This window comes from Tachysurus fulvidraco, chromosome 2, assembly GCF_022655615.1.
Source record: "Tachysurus fulvidraco isolate hzauxx_2018 chromosome 2, HZAU_PFXX_2.0, whole genome shotgun sequence".
Classification (NCBI taxonomy): Eukaryota; Metazoa; Chordata; class Actinopteri; order Siluriformes; family Bagridae; genus Tachysurus; species Tachysurus fulvidraco.
This window is the reverse complement of record NC_062519.1, coordinates 16,549,146-16,571,143: the sequence shown is the minus strand read 5'-3', so window position 1 is coordinate 16,571,143 and position 21,998 is coordinate 16,549,146. Positions and strand designations below refer to the sequence as shown.

Sequence of the window (21,998 nt, the reverse complement as noted above, 5' to 3'; positions counted from 1 at the left end):
TGTTATTTATGTCTGTATTGTCTTGTATAGTATAGTGTTATTTATGTCTGTATTGTCTTGTATAGTATAGTGTCATTTATGTCTGTATTGTCTTGTATAGTATAGTGTTATTTATGTCTGTATTGTCTTGTATAGTATAATGTTATTTATGTCTATATTGTCTTGCATAGTATAGTGTTATTTATGTGTGTATTGTCTTGTATAGTATAGTGTTATTTGTCTGTCTTGTATAGTATAGTGTTATTTATGTGTGTATTGTCTTGTATAGTATAGTGTTATTTATGTGTGTATTGTCTTGTATAGTATAGTGTTATTTATGTGTGTATTGTCTTGTATAGTATAGTGTTATTTATGCATGTATTGTCTTGTATAGTATAGTGTTATTTATGTGTGTATTGTCTTGTATAGTATAGTGTTATGTCTGTATTGTCTTGTATAGTGTTATCTGTGTATTGTCTTGTATGGTATAGTGTTATTTATGTGTGTATTGTCTTGTATAGTATAGTGTTATTTATGTGTGTATTGTCTTGTATAGTATAGTGTTATTTATGTGTGTATTGTCTTGTATAGTATAGTGTTATGTCTGTATTGTCTTGTATAGTATAGTGTTATTTATGTGTGTATTGTCTTGTATAGTATAGTGTTATTTATGCATGTATTGTCTTGTATAGTATAGTGTTATTTATGTGTGTATTGTCTTGTATAGTATAGTGTTATGTCTGTATTGTCTTGTATAGTGTTATCTGTGTATTGTCTTGTATGGTATAGTGTTATTTATGTGTGTATTGTCTTGTATGGTATAGTGTTATTTATGTGTGTATTGTCTTGTATGGTATAGTGTTATTTATGTCTGTACTTTTGAGGGTCACAAACAGCTGGAAAAAAACCAGCTGGAACCAGATTCCTTGTGTGTGTCAACACACTTGGCCAATAAACCTGATTCTGATTCTAATTCTGAAATATGTATATATGTCTGTGTGTGTGTTATTTATTTATCTTCCTAAACTAAACCGAATAAAGTGTCTAAACTAAATATTTGATGTTACAAAGGGGCATTTTATCAAATCCAATCGGTCACGCGGGACAAGTCAGGACTCAAAGGTCAAAGGCTTTCAAGGGTAACTTTTTACACACATCGCACACACACACACTACACACACACATCTCTCTCTCTCTCTCTCTCTCTCTCTCGTGGCAACTGTAGCTCCCGCACTTCCGGTTCAACATGGCGGCTTCCATGGCATCCCGGTCTGTCTCTAGAGCATTTCGCGAAACTGCAACCGTACCGTTACTTCTCAACAGAAATAAGGTAACGTTTAACGACAATATTATCGATTTATAAAAATCTCTTGTCAAAACCATGAACAATACCAGTCAACTTGTAATGGCTGGTCGGTCAGATAGTGACAGTTGTTCGTTTCCTACTCGTATTGGTGAAATCCCGCCTCCTTGTCTAAGACTGGTTGGTAAGAATTGGTTTCTGCGTTATGATTGGGGTACTGCCGAATCGACCAATCATAGCACAGGAGGTGGGACACTAACACCCAATCTTAGCATAGGAGGCGGGTTCTGTCTAAAAACAGGTGGGAATACATGGTATCAGAGTTTCTTGTTGATTTAAAATAAATAATTTACTCTGAACTCATAAACAATATCATCAGCATGGCTTATATGATTTTTATGTGTTTTTATTTCCATTATTTCAGGCTAATTCAGAGAGTGACACGCTGTAAAAGTCATCTTTGTTGGACTTTGGCTTGATTTCACTCCCAAGCTCTTTCATTTCTATGAGTTTTCATGCTCAAAGTGCAAAAGTTAGTCATTATTAGTTATTAATAAAGATCTAATCTGCCTCGTACGCTCCACAAGGCAAACTTTAACGTTAACACACGTCTTTGCTTCTTCATGTGCAGTGTGTTGTTGGGAAATTGCTTTCCTTGGTCTGTGTTTTTGCCTGGATTAATAATTAATAATAATCTCTCAGTGACCTCCAGATTCCATTCACGGCTCCACGATGTGACGCGATTAAAGTTCAATTGTTTATGCATCTCATTTCATCCAACTTTTATAACTTACTATTACGTCTCTGGTCACCAAATCTCAGAAAAAAGGTTTGCTTGAATTTCCATAAAATTTAAATATCCAAAGGCAAAAAACTGAAAGGCAAAAAAACCAACCTCTTTTATTTTACTGATGTTCAATAAAAGATGATTGTTAAACAAATATGTTCTTTGATGTAAAAGATGCAAAAGTTGCTCTGAATAGTCGGTATCTATCTATCTATCTATCTATCTATCTATCTATCTATCTATCTATCTATCTATCTATATCATCTATATATATAATATATATATAATAATTTTTTAAAAATATATTTTTTATTTTGTAGTTCCAACCTTGATTTAGTCAGCCACACTTAATTATTTAGTCAGCCCCACACTATACTAATTATTTTTGGAATGTGAAATTGCAAATATTTTCTTAATCGTGCGTCTGAATCTTGAATACAAAATTCTCTTCAGTTTCTTCTAAGATGCTCCTGTGTAGAGAGAAGATGAGCACACAAATCTCCTCTGATTATCGTGATGATCTCGTTCACAGCAACCGATGTAGATAAATAAATAAATAATAAATAAAAAAATAAAACTGTAGCATTCAAAATTCTCATGGATGCATTTCTGGGAAAATGGCAGTTTCTATCCACTGATCTCTGAAAGATTCTCTGTGTGATGAAGCACAATCTTTCATAAAAGACAAGATTTCTTGTTTCTTCTTTTTTTTTTTTTCTGTGTGTGTCTCTCGGGTTGACGGTGCGGTCGGAGCCGTGGTGCTCGCTGTGTTCTGTGTTTGTGGCGACTCTCAGAGAGCAGATGTGTAAACTAGGCTAGAAGGAGAGAGAAAGTAGATCAGCTCAATGTGCTGAAGAAGTGAAGTCCAAACACTTTTCCTTTTTTTCACCTCTACACATCAGTATGTAGGTCATGGAATAAATATAAATGTATCACTCTATTAGCTCTGGCCTTTATTTCTGCTGTTTGGGTAAATAGTGAAGTAACCAGTGGCTTAGCTGGAAGGTCTAATTTTCTCTCCTCTTCTCCTTTCCTCTTCTTTCTTTATCTCTGCTAATTAATATATGACAACTAATCCCTCAGTAAGAAACGGAACATTATAGTGTATGTGTGTGTGTGTGTGTGAGAGAGAGAAAGACACAGACACAATCAGCTGAAGTTTTCTTTCTCTCTCTCTCCGTCTCTTATCATCGCTCTAAGATGCAGATGATCCTGTCGACTAAAAGTTCACTAAACAATATAATCACTAATCACGCTCCTTTATGCTGATGCAATCAGAGAGATTATTAGGAACGTCTGGAGTTTTGACGTATCAGACTTTTCTTTTTTAAAAGGGACCGAACGGCAGCAAATCACACAGAGACTCTAATTAAATGTTAACTTGAAGTCCTGACGAAAGGTCAAAGGTTACATGTGGGTGGGGGGGGGGTGGTATTGGGGGATGGGTCAGTGTTTGTCTGAATTACCAAAGAAAAGTTTTCACTGATAAATAACGGGGAAACAAGATGAGTTGATGACTGATGAGAATAGGAAACTCTATTGATTTATTTATATATATATATATATATATATATATGTATATATATATATATATATATATATATATATATATATATATATATATAAATAAATCAATATTATATATAAGGCGTCTATTTTTGGGCTTAATACTTTCAAGATAAATTTTTATTTATTTATTTATTTATTTATTTATTTATTTATTTATTTATTTATATTTGAATCTGTTCCTCCTCGTGCTGATACTCGTACGAATGGAGATTCTTTAAGATAAAATACGTTAATATACTTCCTTCAGTCTCTTGCACGCTGCTTTAATGTAGGCTGATCTGGTAAATGTCTGATTGTGTGTGTGTGTGTGAGTGTGTGTGTGTCTGTATGTCGGTGTGTGTGTCTGTATGTCTGTGTGTGGGTGTGCGTGCGTGTGGGTGCGTGCGTGCGTGCGTGTGTGTGCGTACGTGTGTGCAAGCATGTGTGTGTGTGTGTGTGTGTGTAAGGGTAGATGTCCGAGAGAAGAGCTTCTTCACTCCAAGTTACTTTACAGCTCTCCCTTTTATGGCACAGGGCTGTGCTTAAGTGTGTAGCATGAGAACAGCTCTCAAGGCTTGAGGGTAATGCAGATTATTTTATCACTTGAGTAAAAGAGCAGCTTGTAAAAATTAAAAGCAGCCCTGAACAATGCCAGGAACCATTCTGTACCTACTGGAACCATTTAGGGCCCTGTTTAAGTTTCAGATTACGAGACATTGGAAATGTGAATCGTAACGTGGTTAATAATATACTAATATACTACTGCTCTTCACAGACCTGGGCTTTGTCACATAAATGTGTTTAAAACACTCTGTATTAGAGTCCTTTATCATTAATATATATATATATATATATATATATACGTATATATATATATAATTATATATATATATATATATATATATATATATATATATACGTATATATATATATATATATAATGTAATTTTTAAATTTTATTTATTTATTTATTTATTCATTTTACAGAATATAAGCAGCCTCACGTTTCTTGTGATTTCATAAAATGCGTATCTTCATATAATTTATCACCATATTATTAACGTCATCATATCGTTAAGCCCGAGTTCACACAAACAAGCGAATAAGTCATTTCTGTTTTTTTTTAGAGATGATAAAAATGAATGTTTTCTGTTCGGGGTGTTTGTTGAGACTCAGAGTGTCAGTGAGATACAGGATTTTTATATGTTTTACTTTTATCTACATTTGGTCTTTCTCATCTGTTCGTACTCGTTCCTGACAAACCCAGATCCCGGTCACGGCTTGAGCGACGCTGGATCTCGATGTTTTTACTTTCTGGAAAAGTGCGTACCTGGAAAGAGCGTGATAGCTTTCATTCTCCCGTATCGCTGCCGAGCTCGTCGAACTTTTAACCCAAATTTCTCAGGCTGGAGGAATTTCTTTTTGCTCCTGTGTCTTGTTCGTGAGGTGTGCTGTGTTCTGAGAGATAAGTGTGACGATCTGGAAGCTTCCTGTCCTCTGTCACGGAGCTAAGGAGCCGTGATTGACAGGCGGGTATCGTGGTAATTCAGCCCTCTGCTATGACAGTTCACCCTGCGCGGCAATTCAATTTGCCATGGTTTGTCAATAACAATGCGAAGAGCGACTCGACGTCACAGCAGGATCGGAGCTGGTTGATGCCTGATAAATGCGCTCCTGTCTGGACCCAGAGATAAACCAGCGCTGGTATTATTATTATTATTTTATATATATATATATATAATATAAAAAATTTTTTTTCAGTTTTATTTCCTCCACCATGACCTGGGTTTGCTAGTCCTGCATGTGTAAGCCTCGAAGAAGAAAGATTAGATGGAGAAAATGGAAAGTTGTCAATGTTGGTTCACCTTGTGGTGTGGCAGGTGGGAGGAAGAAGTGCAGGAAGTTGGTGGAGAGGAAGAGGGAAGGGCAGGAAGTTGGTGGAGAGGAAGAGGGAAGAGCAGGAAGTTGGTGGAGAGGAAGAGGGAAGAGCAGGAGGTTGTTGGAGAGGAAGAACAAAGGGCAGTAAGTTGGTGGAGAAGAAAAAAGAAGAGCAGGAAGTTGGTGGAGAGGAAGAGCGAAGGGCAGGAAGTTGGTGGAGAGGAAGAGCGAAGGGCAGGAAGTTGGTGGAGAGGAAGAGCGAAGGGCAGGAAGTTGGTGGAGAGGAAGAGCGAAGGGCAGGAAGTTGGTGGAGAGGAAGAGCGAAGGGCAGGAAGTTGGTGGAGAGGAAGAGCGAAGGGCAGGAAGTTGGTGGAAGTAAATTGGGAAGAGCAGGAGGATGTTGGGAACAAATGGAGTTGAACATTTAAAAGTATGCTGAAGATTAAAAACAGAGTACTGAAAATGTGAGACCTAAAACAGGAAGAGCAGAAGACAGAAAAAAGAAGAGTGTGGGATGAGCAGAGAGCTGAATACTTAAATGCAGGTGTAGCAGGATCGATGTTCAGAGGAATATTTACTGAGCTTGAGAATTTCCAACGGCAGCCATCTCTCCCTTCTGTCTCCAGTATGGACTCTTTGTAGTTTCATCATCAGGAGGGATGCAGTGCTGAGTGTCGAACTGGAACTGGATTAGAATATCACTTCTCCAAGGTTAATCACTGCTCTTGTGTGTGTGTGTGTGTGTGTGTGTGTGTGTGTGTGTGTGTGTGTGTGTGTGTGTGTGTGTGTGTGTGTGTGTGTGTGTGTGTGTGTGTGTGTGTGTGTGTGTGTGTGTGTGTGTGTTTGTGTTTGTGTGCGAGCGCCAGTTGGTCTTGTTTAATAATTTTAGGATTTACACCTGCGGTCTGGAGGAGATTCACTTATGGAACCTTTCAGTTCACCTTTATTTATTTATTTACAGATGATTCATTTTCTAATGAACAGAAATGAATCATTCGTTATCTTGAGTGAGAAGATTCACAGAGTCAGAGTCAGTAAGTAGGAATGAATCACTGATTCAAAACAGCATGAACTTTTTCTCTTCAGATACACACAGAAATGTAAATGAACATTTTGTAAAACTCAGTCCAGAAGAAGTCTTTAAAGTAAGAACAATAAGATCAGGCTTTTGGTTTAAACAAAAGTAATGGCACTGTGTAGACCTGTGAACAGACCCCCAGCAGTGGCTCAGCTACATTACTGGAAGATTTGAGCGAGCGTTCAGGCGTCTTCGCCTTATATGGAGTTTTGTGGGCGTCATTATATGCAAATGAGCTGCGCAGTAAATGCAGGTTTATTTTTATATACAGCTGATTAGCCTTTATTCTGCAGCACATGGATGAAATGAGCGTCTGCTTGATCCGCAAACCTCAACATATTCATCTTTTGCCTCACTCTCACTTTTTCATCGCTCTCTCTCCTTCACTTTATGACCTTCGCACTGTCTCTCACACAAAGTCCTGACACCTACACATCGCTCTTTCTAATGATGTCTCTTATTAGCTATGCTAATTGCTAAGTCATATCTGTGGAGAATTTGACTTTGCCCTGAGTCGGAGTCTGTTGAAGAGAGATTACGCTGCTTCCACACGTGTTACTCGTAATGCAAATCTTCCTGATCTAAATCCTGGAGCATGCTCTGTTGACTTCCTATTTAAGCGCAGTGCTTTCACACACACACTCACACACGCACGCACGCACGCACGTCAAAAGAGCAGTGCTTCTGTCATCTTTCCAAATGCAACATTTCTGTTTTATGACCTTCCTCAAGTGGAGTTTAATGGAGGGAGAGACACACACACAGAGACACACACACACACACACAGAGAGAGAAAGAGAGAGAGAGAGACACAGAGAGGTGGGGAGCAGTGAAATACTCATCAGAATGTTATTTATGAGATTCTTTTAAACAATCTCATTAACACACACACACACACACACACACACACACACACACACACACACACACACACACACAAAATACAAATAATTGTTGTCAGAAACATGACTAGATTAACACCAAATTGTTCCATTTATTTAAAGTATCATTTTTAGATTCACTGTGCTGTAGTGTGTGTGTGTGTGTGTGTGTGTGTGTGTGTGTGTGTGTGTGTGTGTATGTGTGTGCGCGCATGTGTGAGATAATTGCCAACGGCTCATTTTGCCTTATTTATGTTGTGCGATGGAATTCCTCTCAGTTCCTCGTCCATCATTAATTTCATTAAGTGCCAGTGTCGTCTCGGTGGCTCTCTGTGTAATTACCCCTCATTAGTGCGTGTTTTCTCTGAGTCAGAGTGCAGCACCACGGCGACGAAGCTATCACCACCTCAGGATCTACTCACTGAGCGTTAGACCAAGACTACGGCTTTACATCCGGCGTTAAGTGTGAGGAGGAACTCGTCTCCCGGCGCTCGGTTCGGGCTCAGAGTTCACCAGGACCGCCGCCTCACACCTGCGTCTAACAAACCAATTAAAGCCAATCAGCGATATGAAAGCCGTGTTAATTTTTGAAAAATATTCCCTCGTGCCCCGGGAGGATGTGTTCCGCTTAATTAACCCCGAGACTGTTGGAAGGTGCTAATTAAGAGGAGTTAGTTCAAAGAGTTTAAGGTCAGGAGACACGATGAGGATTCGGAGCCTCGGGGACGACTGCAGCTCCGCCGTGTCCAGATGATCCAGATGTTCACGGAGAAACGGAGCCGGATATGGTTTGAGAGTGTGTGTGTGCATGTGTGTGTGTGCATGCGTGTGTGCCCTGGGTTAAAAGTAACTCCTCATGTGTATTATTTCTGATTAATGCTGAAGCTTTTATCACAGTGAAGTCACACATCTTGAATTCTGAACAAATTTGTCAAACTTAACATTCTTAACAGCTTCATCTTCCCAAATATCCCGAGCATTCCTGAAATCGTTTCTAAACGAGTGTTACCTTCACTGTTTAAATTAGTCTGAAGAATAGCTTCACTCATAATATCACCGATTAAAAATATTGGCATGCGGATTAATAAATAGAACAACGTTGTTCTTTTTTTAGGAATGGATTATTGATTGTTTTCTGATTTTCTTAAAAGAGGCCAAGACAAAGTGTGGATCGATTTGCTCCTCAAGAGCTTTGTCTCTCTGAGAGACGTCCTCTGCGTTCCTCTGCTGTCTTTCCCGAGGCGTCTCGTTCTTCTTCAGCTCTCGCTCTTCGCTCACGGAGGTCAATACGGAATATGAAACGTTCCCTCATGCAACCGGCGCAAAAAAACTGTTTTCCTGATGAGTAAACTTTTAATAGATCAATTCTCTATTGAGTTATCGAGTCTCTCTCTCTCTCTCTCTCTCTCTCTCTCTCTCTCTCTCTCTCTCAGTAATGGATCAGTATTTATATCCCCATCCATGCTAACGACCCAGCTGATGACTGGCTGTTTGTCTGAATCTCGTTATGAAAGCTAACAGCTTCTCCATTCGCTGTGTTAAAGGAAGTGTTTATTAAATCCCCTTCCTGTAAACACCTCTCGTGTGACACGGACCTGCGTTAATGGAGGGATGGTGTTCATTTTATGTCTAAAAATATCTGTACAACTGAAGAAGGAAGCTCTTCACAGATATTTCCATTCAGATGTTTATACTTCTACGGCTTAGAGCTGATTTGTATTTTTAATTAATTAATTAATTCATTCATTCATTCATTCATTAAATCTTCACAGTAGCATCTAAATGCCAAAAGGTCTATTTTGAATTTTTTTCTAATTTTATTATAACACTCACTCACTCAGTTTCTACCGCTTATCCGAACTTCTCGGGTCACGGGGAGCCTGTGTCTATCTCAGGCATCATCGGGCATCGAGGCAGGATATACCCTGGACGGAGTGCCAACCCATCACAGGGCACACACACACACACACACACACTCTCATTCACTCACACACTACGGACAATTTTCCAGAGATGCCAATCAACCTACCATGCATGTCTTTGGACCGTGGGAGGAAACCGGAGTACCCGGAGGAAACCCCCGAGGCACGGGGAGAACCTGCAAACTCCACACACACAAGGCGGAGGTGGGAATCGAACCCCCAACCCTGGAGGTGTGAGGCGAACGTGCTAACCACTAAGCCACCGTGTCCCCTTATTATAACAATTTAACATTTTTTTCATTATTTTGCTTTGATGACCAGACTATCTATATATCAAGCTATCATGGTTTCTAGATGATGCACAACCTTATGATCAACAGTCCTCACGGTGTCCTCACGGTCACCTCACAGTCCTCAATATTCCATCCCGGTCCCACACTTTCCCTCCCAGTCCCTCACGGTCCCTCACAGTCCTCAACATTCCATCACATTCCCTTTGTGTCCCGTGTTCCTTTTCCCTTAACAATAACTGGCTTTGCAATGGAAGAAGTTTTGCTGCTGCTTTGTACGACATCTAGGCTGTAAAAAAATTGTCAAACAAAATTATCTTGTCATTTTTTTTCTCTTTTCACATACGCCGTTCATAGACTGCAAATTCCTCCCAGCTCCCGACTCCAAGCCCTCGGCCGTCGAGCACTTTGGCCTATTCATACACATCGAATATCCGTCAGGAGGCCGGGCTGTTGTACTCACACAGTCTTATCGTTTACAGGAGGTGACAGTTCCTCCCCTTCAGCTGGAGAGAGCGAGCGAGGGGTTTTTATGGCAGTAATAAATTCAGGAGCTGAGAGACACACCCCTACATCACACTGTCATTGCCCTTTATGAGACGGCTTCAGGAATGTGCGCTGGCTTTGGGGTGGAGGTGAAACTCGCATTTGTCCGTTCCTTTAACACCAGCGCTCTAATAACCTGATGCTTAATGGTTTTATTGGAGCACACGGTTCATCCTAAATGTTCAGGTTCCTCTCTCTATCTTCTCTTCTCTCTCTCTATCTTCTCTTCTCTCTCTCTCTCTCTCTCTCTCTCTCTCTCTCTCTCTCTTCTCTTCTCTTGTCTTATCTTCTCTCTCTTTCTCTCTCTCTCCCTCCCTCCCTCCCTCCCTCCCTCCCTCTCTGCCCGGTGTTTGATTAGCGATAATGTCCTCTGCCCTTTCACCATGCCCCTCTCTCTCTCTCTCTCCCCCCTGACCTCTACCTTCACTCATATTGCAGCCCAATAAGAAAACGTGGTGTGTTGTTTTCTTGGTGTAGATGATGACCAGCAGTGTAAATGGAACCTGTTCAGTGGTGGACAAATGACAAGCTCTGTTTTTCTTTTTTTTTTTGTTTAAGCGTTTTTTTTTTTTGTTTGTTTGTTTGTTTGTTTTTATACTATCCTTTTTATTATAATAATTATTATTATTTATATTGTCGAGTTTTTAGTGCTTGTTTCTGAGCGAATTGACTCGGTGAAATTAAACGTCTCTGCAATAAATCAGCGGAAAACTCAGCGGAACGTTTTCGAAAAATTTGCTTGTGATCGCAAAATCAGACAATCCTCAACGTCACGAAGCCGTTTTTTTCCCCCTGATAAGACGTAATCCGTCGTTGGCACAGTTCGGAGTGAATGCCTCTGAATATCATGACCGTTAAATGGTTACATCCTACAAACACGTTCCCAAGTGACTGTAGACACATTACTAATGTATGTTATTAATAATAATCCTAAAATATCAATAATAAGCACCACTCATATAGAAATCTGATAAAATACAGCACATGAGCCCAGATGAAGGAACCATTGATGAACAGAAGTCGATAGAAACGTTTATTTTATTTTTTTCCCTCACCATAAAGTTTATTTTCTCCTCACAGATCTTTAAAAATGTTCCTCTTCATAAGAACAAGTCAATAAGCAGCTATAAATACGAACCGCTTCCTCACGTCCTCTGGGATTCGCCTTGTGCTAGAAGTTACGCATTCTGCCGAGGAAAACACGGGTCAGGTTCTTCGGCTCCTGAAGTAACCCTTACTTTCTTAAATATTTTATTTATTTATTTATTTTTTTAAATAATACGGGTAACTTTTTGAGGTCAGTCTGTTCAGCATCTGCCACCGAAACTAAACGCGTCTCGAGTGCTGCCGCAGCTTTTCTCCGTCCTTCTCGAGGACGGCTGATAGGTCGAGATGTGCTCGGGGCACGCGGCGTACCTAAAGGGACATCTGCTCCCGTGCTCCAGAGACCGCACCGATTTCACTTAATGCTAATGCAGGAGGACGAGAGGCTGACAAAAAGAAATCTGTGGAAGTAAAATTGTTTAGGCGAGATACAGAGCGCTTTGGACAGGAAGTGGAATAGGCTGCAGAGCAGGAGCGATTTATTAATTAGGTTTTTACTCCGATGACTCTTCATGTATAATCTTCATCATCACTAAGATATACAAATATTTCTTTCTTTACTTAGACATCTATTTGCTTGTTTATTTACGAGGTCGTTGTGCATGTTTTTATTTTCTTCTTCCTATGATTTCTTTTTCAGAAGTTTTAAGTAGATGAGATGATGACATCAAGCACAGACTTCGAATCAGCGTTTAAAAAAGCGAGTGAGTGAGTCAGTGAGTGAGTGAGTCAGCAAGTGAGTGAGTGAGTCAGCGAGCGAGCGAGTGAGTCAGCGAGCGAGCGAGTGAGTCAGCGAGCGAGCGAGTGAGTGAGCGAGTCAGCGAGTGAGTGAGTGAGTCAGCGAGTGAGTGAGTGAGAGTCAGCTTGCGAGCGAGTGAGTGAGAGTCAGCTTGCGAGCGAGTGAGTGAGAGTCAGCTTGCGAGCGAGTGAGTGAGAGTCAGCTTGCGAGCGAGTGAGTGAGAGTCAGCTTGCGAGCGAGTGAGTGAGAGTCAGCTTGCGAGCGAGTGAGTGAGAGTCAGCTTGCGAGCGAGTGAGTGAGCGTCAGCTTGCGAGCGAGTGAGTGAGCGTCAGCTTGCGAGCGAGTGAGTGAGAGTCAGCTTGCGAGCGAGTGAGTGAGAGCCAGAGTGCGAGCGAGTGAGTCGGCGAGTCAGCGAGTGAGTCAGTGAGCGAGTGAGCAAATCAGTGAGTGAGTCAGTGAGCGAGTCAGCAAATCAGTGAGTCAGTCAGCGAATCCATGACTGAGTCAGTGAGGGATGGATTTTTTTTCATTTTTGTTAATAAACCCCAGCATCTCATATCTACATGATAAATAAATGTGCACATTATGTGAGCTGATAAGAGAAGTCGAGGCCTGCAAGCCTCTGCCTCTAGACCCTGCACCGCTTCCCTTAAACAGAGGAGGAATCAGGAGATAGTGTGATGAGTTATCTCAAGAGTTTCACTATCGTCTGTGCATGAGGGAGCTTCTCCTTCAGGTCGGTGAGCGAAGGAGGCAGATGAAGGAGAATATGATGTAGGTACACCGGCACTGGGGTTGCACTCACTCGCTCATGCGTGACGTCTCGGGTTAGAAAACGTCCACCTCTCCACAGCATCACGTCCTCTCTATCTCTCTCTCTCTCTCTCTCCTCGGCCCTCAGCTGGCTAATTACTTTTATCGTGTAGTAAGACTTTAGAGGGTATACAGGGAACGCCCTCACACACTCACTGCCAATCTGCTCCCTTTGTGTTGCTGTTTCTATGTACTTCTCAACAGTTCTGCAAAGTGTGACTGTGTGTGTGTGTGTGTGTGTGTGTGTGTGTGTTTGGTGCACTATTTGCAGTCTCTTTCTCCAGGCGATCCCTGGAGAGCTGATGATGATAATTAGTGTCGAACCCGTGCCTCACGGGAGTTCGGTCTCCCTGCGGCGCCCCCTACAGCACCGGCTCAGTAAATTCAGCACCCAGCTTTCATCGTTAGTTAAATTTAGCGTGAGGTTGGAAAAATAGGATTTTTAGACATCTAATATTTACAAGCAGGTTGTCAGTTTCCTCCATGCAGGTTTAATTGAAGCGGAGTGATGTCGTGATCTGTCGGTCAGACTTTTTTCCCTTCAGCGTCGTGTTGTGGGACAGCACTGGGCTACAGATACGGTTACGGTTATATCACCCAGGGCTAATGTGTTTATCTTTAACCGGATTTGATAGAATAATTCTATCACATTCTTTAGGGTTGTTTAGCATTAGCATTAGCTAAATTACCGAGCTAGAAATTAGTTTGGATTATTAACGATTTCCTGTTCAAATGTTGTAACTAGAACTCGAAGCCGTCAGCTTCCGTTTGAGGCTTTAAAAAAAAACTGATGTTTTCTTTCAGACTTTTTTTTTTTTTTTTTTTTTGGCATCAAACAAATGGCATCAAAATCCATTTGACGTATTTGAATGCTGAAGTTTTGAACACGTGTCACGCTCTCTTCATGCTGCCGATCGACAGCTACCCGCCTCTGGCACCAGCGGGTTTGTGCTTCGTGTATTTTACAGTCTTTCCTCTGCTCTCTTTTTCCTGTGCTGCCCCCCGAGGTGTCTGTCGCCGTGCCAGCTCAGGGGCTGCACTTTTCCTTTCCTTTAGCTCTGACGTGGTTTTTCTGAATGGCTCCAGCTGTACACCTTATCAGCTGATCCGGGGAAGGAGGGAGGGAACTGACGGAGAGAAATAATACCAGATTTCCTTAAGGAAAATCCATCCTTCCCCTCTGCATTTAATTATCCCTTTCATTTAATTTTGCTGTCATGACTAATTTCTGTTTGTTTATTTATTTATTTATATTATTTAAAAATATATATATATGTTTATTTTTTATTATAAAAAAGAAAGAAAGAAATTCACAGATCCTGAATATCCAAAACTGCACGTTCCTCGAGAAGTTCCTCTGGTGTTCCCCACCTAATCCTTGGTGTTCCACACTCGGTGTTAATGATGAAAAACCTTTCAGTCATCCAACGATCCCTTCAAAAACCGTTTACAGTGAGTTTGCAAAAGTTTGTACACCCTTCGAGATACTTTAGTGTTCTTTAGCTGCGTATCGGATGTTATCAATGAGATCTTTGACCGAACCCGAAGGATGGGACGGAACCTTATTCATAGCGACAGAATCAGTTGTGTTTAAGACATGTTTCTAATTTCTAATTGAGCAAAAGATGCCAGAAGAACAAAATCTTCCCCAGTCTATTGTTGAGGATGAAAGAAAACGCATCAGCGTTTCATATTCCTGTCGAAAAGAGACGCGTCTCAGTGCTGGACGATTTTTCTGTTACTTACGAATGGGAACATTGTACGGTTTCTTGCTTCATAAAAATAAAAAAACAAAATAGTTTCTTTGTCGATTGCACAGTTGTAGCTTGTGTAGAATTATCCAGTGAATGAAATGAAATGACACAAGATACAAAAACCATTTTGTCACTAAACAGAACAGAGGAACTAACCAAAGTTGAGCTATTACCCGGGCCTGCATTTCCCTTCCTGAAAGTTTAAGGATGGTTTGTTTTTTTTGTTCTTAAGAGACTGCCCATGGTTTTGGAGAGCTGCTGTTAAGTGCTGTTACGAGCCTGATTTAGTACATTAGCGCTCCGTCGACCGCTTATTAAATGCTCTTACCAAACACATGAAATCTTTTTTTTTTCCATTTGTTTTTGTTTATTTATTTATTAAGAACAGACTGAAAAATTGAATTGAAGAGAGAGAATGTTGTTGCTTTTTGCTGGTAAGTGGAGCTGGCAACCCGGCGGTAAGTGGGGCATCAGAAAGTTTTGTACAGTGCCAGAGTCGAGCAGTTAGGTTTATATGTGTTTGTGAGGAAGCTTTAGTACACAGCCGCTGGGCTAATGATCATCGAGGAGGGAGCTGTTTCCTGTTTTAGAGCTGTAGCTTCATGGTCCTTAAGGCAAAGTACGCGGGAAATGCGGGCGATCGCGGCGGCTGTTACACGCCACCACCTGCTGCATTACGCCCCGACCAACCCCCCCCCAACGTGTCAGTCCGCGTGCGCGGTTTTACATTCTTCATGTTTCTACAGAAAAGTTCTTTTGCATGTTTTGAACTGTTCTATTAGTTTAATGTAAAAAACGAAAAACATTGTCATTTGAGAATTCTAGATTTAATCACTTAATAAGAATCAAAATGTGTGTTTCTTAACGATTTTGGTTGAAAGACCAAGTGAATAGAACAGAATACGGATCTCCTTAAATTGCAGTGCTTTTTTTTTTTTTTTTTTTTTTTTACGGCTGTCGTGAAAGACCCGTAAAATCGCATCCATAAACCACAGCAAAGCTTTCCGTGTAAGTATTCTCGCCGGTCCGTTTGGCATTTGAGCTCTTTTTCTGGAACGTTCTGAAACAATAGTGGCTGGAGTGTAAGTGTCTGAGTGAGTTGGATTGATGCATTTAGTCTTTAGCTCTCTTGTGCTTGAACCCTAGAGGGGCTGAAATTCTTTTTATATTCAGTGCATGGTCATATTTGGTCCTTTAGTCTCGACTTGTCTCATCTGGTCTTTCTGTTCTGTTTTGGTCTGTAGTCTGTTCTTGTCTGAGGTGTAAAGATAGCCCGAGGCCTTGTTTGTCTGGCCGAGGTTAAATGGGTCTGAAGGCCGTCCCGATGGTTAGTCATTGAAGCTGTGTGTGTGTGTGTGTGTGTGTGTGTGTGTGTGTCAGTGCCAGATCAACCCTCTCATACTCATAATTGATAGAGCGCTATCCCATCTTTATCCCTACACACGCTGTGGCCTTGTCATCCCTTAAGGATGAAAGCATCAGCCACTGGCCGCTGTCAGATTGTATTCTTCTAAAAATGACTTTCAGCGAACCATCTTGTCTTTTCCCACAATTTAGTCATCAGCCAATATAGCCACTCACCAACCGGCTTGATCACACGACACCTACAGACTAGGAAGGGTGAAGGTTAACATGTTGTCAACATTAGTAGCCGACCAATCGCAGCAATTTTGACACGGTCATAGAACCAAGGAAGAAATTGCTTAATGCTTTCTTCTAAGTACACAAGCTCACAGACACCAACGATGGTAAAATTGGCTGAGCTCTTTACCTGTGAAAGATGGCACCATTCTATCGCCTCATGTCAATCACAGCGACATTATATAAGAAATTGCTTAATGCTTTCTTCTAAGTACACAAGCTCACAGACACCAACGATTGGATAATGTCGCTGTGATTGACATGAGGCGATAGAATGGTGCCATCTTTCACAGGTAAAGAGCTCAGCCAATTTTACCATCAGTGGCTGATGGCTGTGGCTTTGGCAGGATTTGCAACCTGTTTGTGATCTTCTGAAGAGACCCTCTTGATTGACAGCCAAAGTTTACAGAATGCCATATGTGGGTTATTTGTGCAGTGAACCATGACTATCATTATTGGGGTTTAGATACTGGACTGTTACAAAATAACAGAATAAATTCCAATTACAGAAATGATATCACATGTTTTATTGCTTCGCATTAGGGCCAATTATGGTAAATCTGCCCCAAGTCTGCCCTGGTCCTGCTCGGAACCACCCTGGACCTGCCCTGGACCTGCTTTGGGTCTGGCCAGATCTGATTAAAAAAAGCAAGAACAAAATTCTTTTACACAAGAACCCGATACCAAAACTGCTCCAAAAAAAATCTCAAAAACAATAATAAAAAAGAAAAGGTACATGTTGCCAGGGAAGGTCTCTGTTGAAACTTACCAATCAGAATGATATAAGGCACTCTAGCATAGCTACAACACATCGTGGTGATTTAAGTAGAAAGACTCCCATTTCCTATGTTAGGGAAAGATTCATTCTTTCTTTTCCAGTCTGTTCTCTTCCCTACAGCCATCGGCTTTGTCTCCCTGCTTCCTGAAGCCTACTCTTCCTCTTTGTTTTAACTCCAGACACACACCCGCCTGCTGCATTACGAGACCACCTGACAACACGAAACGCGAAAGTCACCTCGGACGCACATCTCTTTCCCACTAAAACCTTCCTATGTCTTTTTAATAGCGCCAACAGCTGGAGTCAACGGCCATCACGGCTGCTGAGCCTACGATTCCTGAGCGCGGCACTTCAGAGCACGCAGTAACCCACAGTCCATCTGGCTGTCTCATTATTCCCCGAGGTACACGCAGAGCTAGTACAGCCCGAGCTCTAGAGAGCTGTTCTGAAACACTGCTTCATCGTGCCACGTAGTGTTACTGGCTCTCTGTTGGATTCTTTTCTTCCCATCGCATTCCAACAGCCAATTTCTGGCCCATATTTCGCTGTAGGATAATGCGATCGGTCTGCGGCATTGCTCTGTGGAGGCGCATCGAGGCGAGCGTTTGACCTCGCATTTAATCGACGATCGTAAGCAGCGGTGATAAATAGTTGTGTTTCTTTTGTTGTTTGGAATGACGTAGCCCAGGTTTTACTAGCTTTGATTCCCGTGTGGTATTAATTTAACATGTTTTGTCCAGTTAACGTTAAGCAGGAGTGGAAAACTAGGTACTTCCTGATATGCTAAATAAATGAATCTGTTTGCATATGCAGCTGGTAAGAGTGAGTCCCAGAAGATGGCTGAACCTTCAGGAGTACCAGAGCAAGAAGCTGATGCAGGAGTGTGGCGTGGCCGTCCAGCGCTTTTTTGTCGCCGACACTGGTGCCGAGGCCCTAGAGGCTGCCAAACGGCTAAGTAAGTAGCACAAACACAAAAAATATTTACTAATGAAAATATAAATGTTCAGCCTTATTCTAAGAACTACAGTATGATGTTCATATTGAGGGTGTTTCAAGAAGACCTTTTTTAACCAGTGGTTTGAGTTTTCCCAGAACCAATAAGAAGATCTTGTGGTTTCCTAATTCATGGCATAAAATTTATACTAATGAATGATTTTACAAGATGTACATCAAATCCTTAGTCATTTATACACAGTAAAACGACCTGCTAATAGTTACTTGTTGCAGGGTGTTTGCTTAGAGGTCATCGACATATCGTCACCCTGCTACAATTATAAGTCAGTTTCCATTTCAAGGGTGTAGTCCATGTTGCCTGCCACTTTGACTACCACTGAACCGGCATTGCACCCGAAGCTCACCTTTCATTTTGCAGGTGGTGAGTGCACAAGATGGCTCCACGTTGACACTTTGAAATGATACCGGCTCCAGCATTGGGGAACTTGCCGGACAACCCACACCATACTCCATACAGGAGAATTCCTAGAGCTGGCAGCATTTACGTTCTCGCAATTAGCAGACTGCTGTGTAAGCATGGAAGCGACATTAAAACAAACAATAAAAGGATCATCTTGGTAGTCCTAGTATTAAATCTATGCAAACCTATTCCTTGTACCGATTGCATGCGTTATTGTTTCTAACTCACTTTTATACATACACTTGTACACGTTTGTGTGATGGATTGTGTCCAGAGTCCAGCTTGCCTGTGAGCTCTAAAGTGCCAGCCAAGCCTGGTGCTGGATGTCAAAAGGTATGCGATTTCTCACAGTGGCCAAGAAGCTTTACCCAGAGATAAACGGAAGTTCGCTATAGCCACTCTCTCTAATCTATGAGAGTGTGAATCAGCCTGGCCTTTTTCCACAAGCTGATCTCTCAGCTGTCTGCTTTTGGCTTTTTAATCTGCCCTTTATCTCACTGCTCGCAATAGGCCTTAGTACGGTCTGCCACGTGTACACACAGTTGGCTAGCTGGTACAGTGCAGAAGAGCTTTGAAATAAAACCAGCACTACTGACGATTCCTCGTTTGTTCTCTGTATGTATCATTGATTGTGTAAGTGAGGTCACGGTGCCCATCAGGTCATGCGTGGCGGACATGTCCAAGCAGAATTTCGGGAAGCACTCTATCCGGATTTTGTCACAGACACCATAATCTCGCTTTCCATCGACGCCACACATTGCTACACAGCGGGTCTCTAAGGGTCGAGGTGACCAAGCGAGACGCAAATGGATTTCTGTCAGCAAGATACAGCTGTGAGCTTTTCCTCCTCCGAGACGTGCCTGACACGCACTCCTTCTGCTCTTTGACGGACCTAGTTTTACCCATGCTACAATGCAGCTGACAGCTCAATTGGAAACGCTTGCTCATAAACTCGGGCACTTTCAGACACACAGCAAAGATGCTTCAGTGGGCTATGATTTATTGCAGTTGCAACTTAAGGGAGTTTATATCCGCACCGTATGGAGAGGTTAGAAAATATAGTCGACCATTTATGGTGCGAGGTGACGCTCTTTTCCTGAGGACGGGCTGTTCTTAAAGAAAGACTTTTTTTTTTGTTTCAACCTTTTTTATATGTCTATTCAGATAAAACAAGGAAAAAAGTGGGACAAAGGACTATCAGGATAATAAGTTTGCATCCTAAAAGACAGAAGAGACCAATGATCTGCTGACAGGCTGCCGGTTACGATGATAATGAAGGCCAGTCTGTAGAGCGTTTACGCTCGACTTTTAAACAGCCTCTGCATGGTGTTAAGTGACCTAACTGTCAAAGAGGCAAACCTCATGCCGCCTTCATCAGTCACAGGTGTGATATTATGCCGCCTCGGCACATAAGTGCACGTACAGCGCCTAAAAAACACACACGGTGGATGCGATCGGAAGACGAAGTGGGCTGAGATATAGTAAATAAAATCAGCCGAAGAAGACATCCTGAGCATGTGACAGTTTAAAAAAAAAAAAGATTTTATGTTCTCACATTTAAATTGTTGGTTTTTACACGTGCACTAGATTCTATAATAAACCACTCCTATGTGAGATGGATTGTAACCCCAGTGTGCCCCTGCCATCTTTTTTTGAGAAAGCATCTAATGAAGACAAATTCATGTTTTCCTCAGCTCTCCCGTCTAAGGCATGCTCGTGTTTTCTCTAGCCAATGAGCGAGCGCCATTATTTTGGCCTCCGGCTCGTGCCACTGGCTGGGTTGACACGTGTGTCTGCTGGCTGCATAGTGATGGATTTTCCTCTTAGAATGTTCCAGATCATTCTGTCTGGATTTCATGAGGAAGTCTGCGTCCACAAAGGACACGTGTTGAAACCTGAGGTGACCACGGTAAAATATCTGACCATGACTTATTCATCCTTTTTGGGTGTCATCATCTTCCACCAGATACCACTTATCCGATTCCGAGTCCAAAGGGAGATCCCTGATTTGATGGTGTTAAAGGATTTTGATTTAAGTTAAAAAAAATCGGTGGCGTATCGATCCGACAAAGCTGTGTCGGGGACGAGTCGTCGTAACAAACAGACAGCTGAATTTTGAAGTTTTAATGTCTATCTGATAAATTCAGCCGATCCCTATCATTATTTGCCATCTGAATTTTCTCAACTTTGTTCTCTTTAAGCTTTTTTTCCCCCTTTCTTCTTTTTTTGCCTCCTTGCTTACTGATGGTACGTTGAAAAGCACCTCTTCCTCCTCCTCGTCCCCCTTCTCACTAAGGGCTTCAGAAAGTCCGTAGTCTTATAATACCCACACCACAAGACAAGACCATATGAATTCATTTACTCAGGATATGAATATTCAGCGTAAACATTGCCACTTCATTCATGGCTGTCGAATCTCTCGTGTGCTTATTAGCGACGTGGTCCAGTTTGATATGATATGACCGAGACCTGACTCGATTTGCTCCTGAAAGGTTCGCCTACTTTTATCTCCCGTATCCGTTCTGCCTTAATAATTGCAATTTGCGAAAGACGAGCATGATTTGATGTTCCCCTTTACGGAACCTTTGATTAAGGTGATTTAGCAATAATGTTTTGTCACAGTGTTCATTTCCTCACTGATTTTCCTTCCTTATGCAAAGGATGAGATTTTCACAGAACAATATCTACATTTTTTATTTTATTATTTTTTTTTTATCTTAACTCATTTTCCTTTGTGAAATTTAATCTAAATGCTGGACCAGGAATTTCAGAAGTACTCTTTAATCCCAGTGTTCTGCACTGACGCACTGATTTTTTTCAAACGTACACCAAGTCTCCGTCAATAGTAATCATTTTGGTACACATTGGAATGGGAATGGAGGATCTTGAGAGAAGTCTCCGGAGCATTTATTTATTGATTCATTTTTTTGGGGGCCATTTTTTTTTTGGGCGTCTCAGAGATGGTTGCTGATGCATTTTTTTTTTAGTTTGGATAATGAATAATGACCTAATTTGGATTGGGATGCAAGTATCATCTTTACAAGGCAAAAAATGCCTTGTTCACATTGTGGAGCAGTGATGGGGGACTCGAGTCATATGACCTGACACGAGTCAGACTAGAGTCGCAAATTTGAGACTTGAGACTCGCTTGACAAATATTAAAAAAAAACTCGACTTGATTTTGACTTGACGTTCGTGACTTGAGACTTGACTCGGACTTGAGTTAAATGATTCAGAGATGGGGACTCGACTTGACTCGAGTCAGACTAGAGTTGCAACGTTGAGACTTGAGACTGGCTTGACAAATACTAAAAAAAAGACTCGACATGACTTGAGACTTACTTGTGACTTGCACATGCGTGACTTTCTCCCACCTCTGGTGTGGAGGCTTCTGAGATTGGTCTTCGGTAACTCTCTGGCACTATGTGGGTGTCATTAGAACCCTCCAACTTCACTCTTGATCAATCTTTCACTTGCACAAGTTCTTGCACAACACTCCATTCCTTTAAAAAATAAATAAATAACTTGGTTACCTACAAAGCC

The 21,998-nt window shown here is 41.4% G+C and overlaps 1 protein-coding gene across 1 annotated transcript in view; it reads left to right on the top strand.

The window, feature by feature from the left end:
- The first annotated feature begins 1,147 nt into the window (after nucleotides 1–1,147).
- Nucleotides 1,148–21,998, top strand: part of suclg2 (succinate-CoA ligase GDP-forming subunit beta) — a 79,629-nt gene continuing 58,778 nt past the window's right edge. Inside the window, exons 1-2 of the mRNA XM_027155815.2 lie at nucleotides 1,148–1,309; nucleotides 17,855–17,996. Coding sequence (XP_027011616.1) covers nucleotides 1,226–1,309; nucleotides 17,855–17,996 — 226 coding nt within the window. The 5' untranslated portion in view covers nucleotides 1,148–1,225. The remainder of the gene's footprint in view (nucleotides 1,310–17,854; nucleotides 17,997–21,998) is intronic.